Here is a 10,585-nt window from a genome sequence, read left to right as displayed (position 1 = left end):
GAGTGAACTCCCTCTGCCTGCCTGGGGCAGGAGGGCCTCTCCTCTCCCCTGGTCTGTGCTGTGGTGCTCTTGGGGTGGGGTCTGGGTTCCACTGGCCACTGGGGTGCCATGCCCAGGGTACGGGGCAGGCACTGGCAGTCAGGCAGAGCCCACCCCACCCCCATGCCAGGTATGGCAACCCTCAGTGCCCAGAAAAGTTCAGCTGAGGTCCGACGCTCTGTCTGGTCACTGCTGTTTACCCGGTGGGGGTGGGGGCTTGGGAGAGGGCACCTAAGGGCTTCCTCCAAGTCGACCTCAGCTTGGGATGCTCACATGGAAAAGGGTCGAGTGTCAGGACCGACAGGTGGACAGGCTCACACAAAGGCATAAGAACAAGGCCATGAGCCCTGGGCAGCAGCACCCCAGGGGTAGGCCCTGGCCCATTCCTTGCCTGGGGCCTCCCTCTCAAGAGCACATGTATCCACAGACAGGTGGGGGCGTGGGTGCCTGAGTAGCTGTTTGTACCTCCTGGGTCTAGGGGGACCCTCCACACCCCAGCTTGCCTACCCTACCTAGCCCAGCCCCTCCCCACCCTCAGTTGATACCAAGTTGGGCAGTCCACATAGCACAGTATTCAGGGCACCTTGTTCCCAAACCCTGCCACCTGCCAAGCCTGACAGGTCGTGGGCAGCCTTTATCTTACTGAGTCACCTCTCAAGATGGAAAAGCCGAGGGAATATGCCAGGCCAGATTGGCCCTGACTTGCAGCTGTGGCCCCAGAGGGCCAGTGTCTCAGCTGCACTGTCCTGCCCTGCCCTGCCAACCAGAGTCTGCTTAATCCCAAGTCCTCACTTCCTTGGGGCTCTCTGGGGGGGTGTCCTTTGGACCCTAGGACAGAGGCAGTATCTCCCTGGCCCCTGCCAAGCGAATGGTGAACAGTGGGGGAAGCTGCTGGGGGCACAGGATGTTAAGTAGGTTGCTTTGACGTGTGCCTCCCCCACCCCTGGGCTGGCGGAGCTCAGAAGCCTCCCGGAAGGCAGGGCCCGACTCCTGTTCCTGAGCCAGATCTCATGGCACTGAACCGTCCCCTCTTCCAAAGGCAGCCCAGCACCCTGAGAACACTCTGCTAGGAAGACACGCAGTGTCCCACCTGGAGGTACCCTAGTAGGGAGACCTTGGGAAGAGGGGGGAATCCTGCAACCCCAACCCCTGCACAGGTCCTGTGGAATCCGGTGGGCACAGGTGTGCAGAGGGCATCTACCATCCAAGGCCGTCAGGCCCCAGCCCCTTCCGAGCATGGCCCCTCCTCACTGCACCCGGCCCACCACACTGCTGGGGCGGGAGGAAATGGACTCAGAACGCCACAGCGTCCAGCCTGGCATTTATGGATCTCTGCCTGTTTTGTGCATCGTTTGCCTATACACCTGTGTATCTCTACGGAAGGGGAAAGGGGTACTCATAAAAATCCAAAATCCAATTCTGCCCAAACACCCACAGTACTGTCAGTCCAGGTGTTGCCAGCCAGGGCACGCGGGAATGGGGCCCTTGCTGCTGGCCAGAAGCAGCCCCACCCCGCGCCGACAGGAGTGGCAGGGAACGTGGCCAAGCCCTCTTCCTGGGACCTCTAGGAGATGGTGGGGTCCTTGGCTTTGGGGGACTCAGAGCCCGTCAGCAGGGAGACGGTGGGGTCATCTGTGTAGTCATCCCCCTCGGAGAAGTAGGAGCCGTCCCCCAGCTCGAAGAGCACGGGCAGGTCGCTGCTCCCCATGTCCACGGAGCCTGGGTCCACCAGGAACAGGGGTTGTGCTGTGTAGTGCACCAGCTGCTTCCCTAGGGGTGGGGCCAGGTCAGGGTGCTGGTAAGTGGTGGGGCGCGGGCAGTGGGGCAGGGTGCGGGTGGTGAGGCACAGGCAGGCTCACCTGAGTCCGGGTTGCTGCTCTCGGCCTCCAGAGGCCTGGGGGGCTCCTGGGGAGACAAGAGCTCCTGGATCTGCTGGGGCAGGAAAGGCATAGTGTGGGTTCCCACTCACCCCTTCTCTCCCACTCCCCACCCCACTGTACGCACGCTGGCCAGGCTGCTGTCGAGGTCGGGCAGGTTCACTTCCGGCACGGTCATTGAGGGGCTGAATAGCTGCAGGGGACGGAAGCCAGTGAGGCTGGGCCTATGAGCCCGGCGGGGGCGGGGCGGGGGCGGGGCGGGACTCACATCCAGCAGGGCGCTGGTGTCCACGCTGAAGCCGTGGCTCGTCAGCATGCTCTGCAGGGTGTCCAGATTAGAGTCCATGGCGTCCAAGTGGTCACTGAGCTCGGTCCTGGCCGGAGTGAGTGGGGCAGGTGAAGCAGGGCCCTGGGCGCCCCTGACGCCTTCCTGCTGTGGCTCACACCCGGCTGTCAGAGGGCTCCCCTCGGCCACACCCCTTCCTGCTTGGGCTTGCCCTCTGAAGCGGGGCCTGGCCGCCTGGGGAAGAGTAGCTCAGGCCATGCTGGCCAGTCGTCACTGCCAGGCCCTGTAAGGCTCCTGGCAGCACTTGAGGCTGGGCCAAGGTGACAGGGGGGCTGACGAGGGATTTAGTGCTCGGAACAGGCTGGGGCAGTGTTTTAGGCTTGAAGAAATCCTGCCTTTGCACTTGAAAACAGCAGAAGGGGAAAGGAGCTGTGCCCAGTGTGTGGTGGGCCGGTCTCTCCCCTAGTAGCCATAACCGAGATGCCCTGGGCCACCTGGCGCATCTGGGCCATGGGGACCCATGGGACCCAGCCCCACCCTGAGGAAACCCATCAGTACAGTGGCAAGGACCCTGGTGGCACCAGCAGCCACGCCAGGCTGGGAGGCCGGTCCCGCTGTAGAGGGCCCGGGGCGTCCATTCACCAGGGAGGGCCAAGTGCTCGTGGCCAGGCTGGGGTCTGGTCTACAGCTGGGGAGGGGCCCGAGCTCTGGCGGAGCCCTCCTCCCTCCCCAGTGGGGACGGCGCTAACCCTGGCTGGACTCGGCCATGCAGAGAGAAGGAGGAGGGGCAGGGGAAGAGGCGGGCGACCCCAGACATCTGTGGAGTGCGAGCCAAACTGCAAGATACAAAGACAAGAGCCCCCCGATTGCAGGTGGGGGCCGGGTGGGCACTGTGCCCCCCGCCCTCGTTCGCCTGGCCTCTGGGGCAGGGCCTCTGCTGGGCAGCAGGACAGACACAAGGACCCAGTGGCCTGTGGCAGGAGCAGGTGACAGCAGCAGCCAGGGTGGCCCAGAGAGCAGGCAGGACAGGCCACGTGGCCTCTGCTCCCATAGCAGCGGGGTTGTGGGACGGCCTGGTCCGTCTGTCTCCCTTCCCAGCCCCCAACACTGAGCTCAAGGCCAGGTCTGCTGGCTCAACCCCAGTGAGCCCTGTGCCTTCAGGCTTGAGGGCCCCTGTCCAGCTCCCCCAGAAGAGTCCTGGCCAGAGGCCTGGCAGCACTTCAGGGGCTGTGGCGGAGGGTAGCACTCACTTGTCCAGGCAGGCGACGCTGAGGCACTTCTCAGGGGCTGAGGGCGGTGGGGGTGAGGTGGGGCGGGCCCCAGCCTCCGGGAGGGGCGTGGCCACAGCCGAGGCAGTAGGGGCGGGTTCGCTCTCTCGCAGGATGGAGTCGATGAGGGTGGCTGGAGACAGGGGAGTCTCCGCAGCAGGGGACAGGCGCCCTGGACTCGCCAACTCCACCTGGGGGCTCCGAGGAGGGCTGGGGGGCTCCTCCTTGACTCGCACCAGGGGGCTGCTCGACAGGGGCCTGCACGGAGGGGAGAGGGGGCACACGTGTCAACAGGCGCCCTGCTGGCCCAGCCTCCCCCGATGCTGCTGGGAAGGTGACTCACTGACCCCCACCTCTCGTCTATGCTCCCGCCTGGGGAGGCCAAGGGGCTGCTGGGCACCAGCTCGGTGATGTCAGAGATGATGGGTCCGGAGCTGGAAACAGCATCTGGGGAGTAGAGGCCGGAGCCGCCGAAGGCCGGGGATGGAGCCTGCCGTCAAAGGGAGGTGAGCCCAAGGGAGGTGAGCCCCGTTCGCTGTAGCCGCGCCCGCCCCGCCGGCCAGCCAAGCGCTCACCGAGTAGGGGCTGGAGCCGTGGCTGTGCTCCAGGGAGTACTGCCGGCTGTACTTGGGCAAGGGGTGCGCCGAGCTGCCATCGTTCAGCATCAAGGGGCTGCAGGGAAGGGTGGCGTTAGCGGCCTCCCCGGGCCTGGTGGCACCCAGGAGGCAGAGGTGGCGCTGGGCCCTGTGCAGAGGGGAGGCTCCCCCAGCGCCTCACATCTTTCTCTTCACCCCCAGGATCCGGTTCGACTGCACCAGCGAGATGAGGAACTGGATGAGCTGTGGGGCGGAGAGGCACGGTCAGCCTGGCCCCAGAGGCCCCCCGGGCACCCTGCAGGCCAGCCGCGCACCTTGTTGACCACTTTCTGCTGCTGGGCGTGCTTCTGCCGCAGGCTGGCCACCTCCCGCCACAGGGCCTCGTTCTCGCTGTAAAACACCAGTGCTGTCAGCGGGCTGGGCCGAGCTCCAGGAATCCCGGGCCGGGGCTGCAGACTCCACCACCCAGCTGTGGGCTGCACCTCACGGGCCTGGCCGCACACTGGGTGTGAAGTGGCTGTATGACGGGGCTGGGGGCAGGCCAGGGCTCGCTGGCCCCACCCCCGCTTGCTCTGGTGCACAGAAGGCCAGGTTGGGGGACGGCAGCGGGCCCCTGGCACAGGGCTCCTTGGGCAGAGCTGGGGCTCGGGTCAGATGCGGGGTGGAGCGTGCTTGCTATACCCCAGGACCCTTCCTGGGCAGCTGTGGCAGCCCCCCTAAGTGCTGCCTCTCCCACTTCTGCCCTGAGCCTGAGAGAGGAGGGAGGCCAGGGGACAACTCTTCAGGCCGCAGAGTGGCATATGGGGGTCGTCCTGTGCTTTGGAGATGCAGGGTCCCTTCACTGGGCCTGGTAGTGGCTCAGAGGTGGCCCTGAGGGACAGGAAAGGCCACCTGAGTAAGTCCTAACCAAGCAAGCAAGGCCATGAGCAGGTCTGCCCTTCCGGTGGTCAGCCCTGCTAAGCCCCCACATCTTCTTGACAGGGACTTAACCCTCTTGGCCTCACCTGGAGAGGCAACTGTGTCCTGGGAGGCCAGACTCATCTGGCTCTCAAAGTAAAAACAGTCAGAGCCCAGGAGTCACCTCCATGACATAGGGTCACAAGGGTCCACTTTGAGTGGCCCTGAGGTCACACTGAGCCAAGGACAGCCGCCCCAGGCTAGGCTTCCTGAGGTCCCTAGGCCCCCCGGTGCATGGGAGGAACCCGAGCTGGCCTTCCTGGGGGTCCTGGCTAAGGCAGGGAGCGTAAAGCTGGTTATGCACCAGACGTGCACCGTGGGAGGCGTGCTTCCTGCTCCACGGGCCTGAGGTGACACCTATGCTGAGCGATGTGAGGGGCACGGGAGCCAGCAGCAGGAGACGACACTGTGGGCTCAGTAAGGAGCTGGGCCACCCTGGCCTGCAGGGAAGGCCAGGAGGGCGGGGCGCTTGCGCCGAGGGTGCGGCCAGGGCTCAGGTCCTAGCTCTGCAGGAGCAGCCGACCCCAGCTCCTGGCAATCAAGGATGGCCCGGCAGGGGCCCGGAAGGGTATGCCAGCCCAAAGCCAGTTCTATGTGTGGGAAGCACCTGCCACAGACACTGCAGGAGGTGGGGCGGGTGGGGAAGAGGCCCCGGGACAGAGTGGCCACCCCCACGGGACCTACTGCTTCATGGCCAGGAGCTTGGAGTCCATGCTCTCCTGCTTCCCCTTCATCAGCTGCACATCCGTCAGGAGTTTGGTGACACTGTCCTGGCGAATCTTTATGTCCTCGTTCTTCAGGGTGGACACCTGGGTCCCCAGGGGGAGCAGTCACTGAGATGGCCCCCCAGAAAAGAGGGGAGGGCCGGGGACACCCAGGAAAGGGCCAAGGGGCTGCCGGTCTGAGACAGGCCTTCCCTGCACAGCTGGGGGGGACCAGGGCGGGGTCCGCGATGGACAGTGGGGAGGGTGGGCCCACTGGGAGAGGGTGGGGTGCAGCCAGGCCGGCCACTCACGCTGGGCACTTTCCTCTTGATGTTCTCGAGGAGCCGCTCCTGGCCGCGCAGGAAGCACGGGTGCTGGAACTCGGTGTCATCACGCTCTGGCTTGACTAGGCCGCCCTGCTCGATGTGGACCACCTTCCGGAAGCCGTCTGCACACCGGGGGTGGGGGGAGGGCGGGGTTGCCTCAGGGCCGGAAGGAGGCCTGCCCGCAGCGGCTGGGGGTCTTAAGGGAGACCCCATGTCCCCACATAGCACCCCTACCAACGCCTGTGGCTGTGGCCGCCTGGGGCTTCATGAGCTTTCCCCGGGACCTCGGGCCAGGCCCACGAGGACCCCTCTACCCAGGGAAGAGGACTCCCGGCCCAGGCTCCCTCCCTCAGCTCAGACAGGGTCCGCCTCCCTGTGGAGCCCCTTGGCTCCGCCTTACGCCCTGCAGGCGGCACTCACACATGTTGAGCTGCCGCACGAAGCTGGCCATGTTGTTGTGCTTGAAGTACTTGGGCAGCACCTCTTTGGCAAACTGGCCCTGGTCGAACACGTGGAAGCTGTTCCCGCTCTGCAAGAGACATGTGGGAGGTCACGCACTCCCACCCCGTGGGGCTGGGCCACCGGGGCCCGGGAGACGTGGAGCTCACCCCCTCCCCAGACCACCAGCCAGGTACGTGGCCAGAGAGACATAAGGGACCTCGGCACTGTCAGGGAGCCCTGCCCCAGGTCTGGAGCCTCCCAGTGCCAAGTTTACGTTCACAGAACAGCACAGTGCCCAGGCCCCCTCTCTAGGGGGACGCGCTCTAGCTCCCATCAGCAAATCTACCCTGAGAACAGCCAAGAGCTCTAGTGAGGCAGCTCTGACAAGGGGGCCCTAACTCCCCCTACTCGGGAGCAACTCGCGGCCCCAGACGCGCCGCTTCGCCTTCCTTCTGGCGCCCGAGAGACATGGACTGACCTACTCTTCTGGCCACCTGCCTCCTGACCTAGTCCAAAGCCGTTAAGAGGGGTGACACGCAGGCCCCCCTCGTGGTCAGGGCCGCTGCAGCAGGCCTCCCCCGTGGGACAGGGAGGGGCACTGCATGCCAAGACAGATGTAAACATGTGAGGTGAGCAGCTGCTGGAGGAAGAGCCTCTGAAAATCTTCTCCTCCAAAGGAACAATAAGAAAATGGGCAAAAAATGTGAGCGTCAACGTTCTTAGACGTCTGAAAATTAACCAAAGGATCGCAGCAATTCAGGGAGCGGTTTCTTTTTTTTTTAAGCCTACAGCACCTGGTCTTCCTGGGTGGTCTCCCATCCAAGTTCTAACCAGGCCGGCCCTGCTGAGCTTCTGAGATCGGACAAGATTGAGCGTGTTCGAGGTAGCAGGGAGCATTTATTCAAGGGAAAAGGGCGACCCTCAGTGAGATCGGTGAGCTTCGTGGCATCGTAACTTGCCCTATTTCCACCTCCTCTCCTGTGGCCCTGGAAACAGCAGCTGGAGCCAAGGGGACACCAGCTTCCTGGCAGCCACTGTGGTGCACGAGGGCTGGGGCTCCTGGAAGCCCCACGCCAAGAACTGCTGCTGGGCCCGGCCGCTCCCTGGAAGGGTACTCGCCAGGCTGTCTGCATTTGACCCAAAGCTCTCCCAGCGTAAACAGCCTTCTCTCTAGGTGTGTTCCACTTCCAAACTTCATCGCTGCCAAACACAGTGTGTGACACCTGTGGCGAACGACAGGCCGACCAGAGGACTCAAAAGTAAGAGCTGGGGAATGAGACGCCAAGGACTCTGAGGAGCGCCAAAAGCCACACGCACGTGCGGGGCTGTGTGCACACTCAGGAAAGACCTGAGGACGCCCCGAGCTCTCCGCTCCCGCAGCGTGGAGGCTGTCGACTGCCCGGCTCGCAGCGGAAACCATGCCTCTGGCAGAGACAGGTGATTTCCCGGTTCCGGGCGTTCGAGGAAATTCCCGCCCCTTCCCGGCCTGACCACTCAGCCAGCTGAGCAAAGGCTTCAGTGGTCACAGGGAACGAGGAGCACGGACGGTCCAGAATCACCCAGACAAGTCACTGAACGAGCAGCAGGACCTACAAGGGGCTGCAACGGCAACGAAGCCTGGGGCAGAGAGAGTTTGACATATGTTAAGTTATACCAACTGAAAATCTAGTTTTCAACAAAAAAATTACGAGACATGCAGAACAACAAGGTATGGCCCCTACACGTGAAAAAAGCAACCAGGAGAAACGGTCCCCGACGAAGCTCAGGGGTCCGACCTACTAGACAAGGACTTCGGGTCGGGTATTTGACACGTGTCCTAAAGCAAAACAGAACTGCCTCCAAGGAAGTTCGAAGGAAAGCAGACAGCGCCTCACGGCACAGAGAACAGGAGTAGAAACAGATGTTACGTGGACCAAATCGAAACCCTGGAGATGGAAAACGTAACAACGCAGATCTGAAATTCAAGGAGGGGGCTGAAGGGCAGGTCTGAGCCGGGGTGAGCAGGAGCCAGCAAACGTGAAGACGGCTGGCAAGATGCAGCAGCCCGGGGGACACCGCCAAGCACCAGCATGTGCACATGGGCATCCCAGGACGAGAAAAAGGACAGGAAGCATAGCTGAAGGAACAATGGCCCCGAACTCCCCAAATCTGGTAAAAATTATCCAGGACGCTAGACGAACTCCAAGTAGGACAGACTGAAAGAGATTCACAGCAGACATTTCGCATTGCACTGAGAGGTAGAAGCTCCGGGGGACCCTTGGGGGCGGCATGGGGACGGCCTCACTGCGCACAAGGGACACTTAAGATCTAAGGCTGATTTCCGTCAGAGGCCGGGAGGCCGGGGCAGCGGGTCACACCTGGAGGGAGCCAGGAACAGCACGCCCAGCCAGGCTGCCCTCCCACGGCAGAGGAGCAGGTGCGGGGACCGGAGGGGCAGAAGGCTGCCGAGAGCCTTCTAGGAGGCACGCGACAGCAGCGGCGGCATCCAGTCAGAAACTACTCCAACCCAGAGACGGTGCATCTGCAGCACCAAGACAGTCCTGGTGGCCACGGGCCGCAGCCTTCCTCATCCCCCCGAGCTCCAGGCTAGAGGCCCAGTCATCAGAGGCCTGGAGACTGTAACCGGGAGGCTGGGGTCCCCACCCGCAGAACAGAGGCTCCGATGCAGGTGGGCAGGCTGAGGACCCTGGGCTCCTACCACCCTCACCCCAGCCGGGCGGGAGAGCCCAGAGGATCAGAGGCCACTGCCCTGCCCAGCACCCAGGGAGGCTGTGGAGGAAAGAGAGCTCCAGGGCTCTCTCCGAGGGGTCCCCTTCCTTCACCTCGGGAGTGGGGAGCCAAAGCTTAAGTGTATTCTCGAAAACAACGCCTCTGAGCTAGGGGTAAAAGCCAGACCCAGGAAAGCTGGGTCACAGGCCAAGGGCAGTGAGGACCCTCCTGGGGCCACAAAACTACCACTGCTGAAATCTGACTGGATCAGACAGCAAGACTTGTGCCCAAGGGCACTGTCGAAAGCAACAAGACAACCAGGGGTAATGGGCTTGACAGGGACTGTCCCAGGCAGTGAACTCACACACCACAGGGAGGAAACAGTCCAGCATGACCAGAGAAAGGCACTGTAAGGGAGAACCGCCTGGAAATTCTGGGGTCGGAAGTCTACTAACCGAAGTGAAAAATTTCCTAGAAGGCCGTGCTGGCAGAATGAAGAACTGGCACGTGACAGAGATCATGACAGCTGAACACAGAGAAAACAGAATAAAGGAAAATAAAAGGCGTGTTGAAAACGCGTGGGACACTTTTACCTGCACCAGCTGACAGACTTGGTGACCTGCGGGGAGGAACAAGCAGTCAAAGAAGGAAAGTCTGCCCAATCTGCTCAAGAAACCCATTACATGGTATGTCTCCCCACTTACTTGGGTTGACTTTGCTTTCTCATAAATGTTTTTATAATTTTAAGCTTTTGGCATACAGATCTTTGCTCATGTTATTTGGTTTACACTTAAGTACTTTATGGTTTTTTGGAGAAATTGCAAACAATATTTATAAAAAATCAGTTTCCTATTGTTTGTCACTAGTATGTAGAAATACAAGCAAAACTCATTCTTTAGTTCTAGGAGAACTTTTTCCATTTTACTTTTTCACGTAGACAATCCGTGAAAAAGCAGTTTTATTTCTTCCTCTCCAGTACATTTTGTAACGTCCCTCGTGTGCTGGGCAAGCCTTCCGGTCCAGCATGAAAACAGACAGTGAGCCTCGTCCTGCCTTAGGGCCTTCAGTCTCTTGCCTGAATCCCGTCTGCTGCCGGCTGCAGGCCTCTCTGGAGACCCACTTTGTATCAGGCTGAGGAAGTTCCCTGCTATTCCTCGCTTCCTGAGGTTTTTAAAAAATATCACGAATGTCAAATTTTGTCAAATGCCTGTTCGGATAACATGATCACGTGGTCTTCCTTCTTTACACTGTCAACGTGGTGAATAACAGGAAAAAAATTCTGAACTACCTGTGCATTCCTGGGATCAATCCCATTTGTTGTGACATTCTTCTTACACACTGCTGGATCTGACCTGCTGACATTTTATAGAAGACATTAAGAA

At 61.3% G+C, this 10,585-nt stretch overlaps 2 protein-coding genes across 8 annotated transcripts in view; one reads left to right on the top strand and one right to left on the bottom strand.

The window, feature by feature from the left end:
* DGAT1 (diacylglycerol O-acyltransferase 1) overlaps nucleotides 1–555 on the top strand; it is a 9,766-nt gene extending 9,211 nt beyond the window's left edge. Inside the window, exon 8 of the mRNA XM_039846218.1 lies at nucleotides 518–555. Coding sequence (XP_039702152.1) covers nucleotides 518–555 — 38 coding nt within the window. The remainder of the gene's footprint in view (nucleotides 1–517) is intronic.
* A 792-nt stretch (nucleotides 556–1,347) lies between these two features.
* The window catches only part of HSF1 (heat shock transcription factor 1), a 13,806-nt gene continuing 4,568 nt past the window's right edge, over nucleotides 1,348–10,585 (bottom strand). The window contains exons 2-14 of one of the 7 annotated variants that reach the window (XM_039846099.1): nucleotides 6,474–6,582; nucleotides 6,039–6,175; nucleotides 5,708–5,832; nucleotides 4,381–4,456; nucleotides 4,248–4,309; nucleotides 4,046–4,142; nucleotides 3,818–3,960; nucleotides 3,453–3,728; nucleotides 2,952–3,038; nucleotides 2,185–2,290; nucleotides 2,044–2,109; nucleotides 1,899–1,971; nucleotides 1,348–1,809 (exon numbers count right to left, since the gene is read on the bottom strand). In XM_039846099.1, coding sequence (XP_039702033.1) covers nucleotides 1,604–1,809; nucleotides 1,899–1,971; nucleotides 2,044–2,109; nucleotides 2,185–2,290; nucleotides 2,952–3,038; nucleotides 3,453–3,728; nucleotides 3,818–3,960; nucleotides 4,046–4,142; nucleotides 4,248–4,309; nucleotides 4,381–4,456; nucleotides 5,708–5,832; nucleotides 6,039–6,175; nucleotides 6,474–6,582 — 1,563 coding nt within the window. In that variant the 3' untranslated portion in view covers nucleotides 1,348–1,603. The remainder of the gene's footprint in view (nucleotides 1,810–1,898; nucleotides 1,972–2,043; nucleotides 2,110–2,184; nucleotides 2,291–2,951; nucleotides 3,039–3,452; nucleotides 3,729–3,817; nucleotides 3,961–4,045; nucleotides 4,143–4,247; nucleotides 4,310–4,380; nucleotides 4,457–5,707; nucleotides 5,833–6,038; nucleotides 6,176–6,473; nucleotides 6,583–10,585) is intronic. The other 6 variants (XM_039846100.1, XM_039846104.1, XM_039846101.1 and 3 more) reach the window with 6 other exon arrangements.

The sequence above is a fragment of the Pteropus medius genome, unplaced genomic scaffold (genome assembly GCF_902729225.1).
Source record: "Pteropus medius unplaced genomic scaffold, Ma_sr-lr_union100, whole genome shotgun sequence".
In the NCBI taxonomy this organism is placed as follows: domain Eukaryota; kingdom Metazoa; phylum Chordata; class Mammalia; order Chiroptera; family Pteropodidae; genus Pteropus; species Pteropus medius.
Note: the sequence above shows the minus strand (reverse complement) of the source record. Positions and strands in the feature narration are given on the sequence as shown.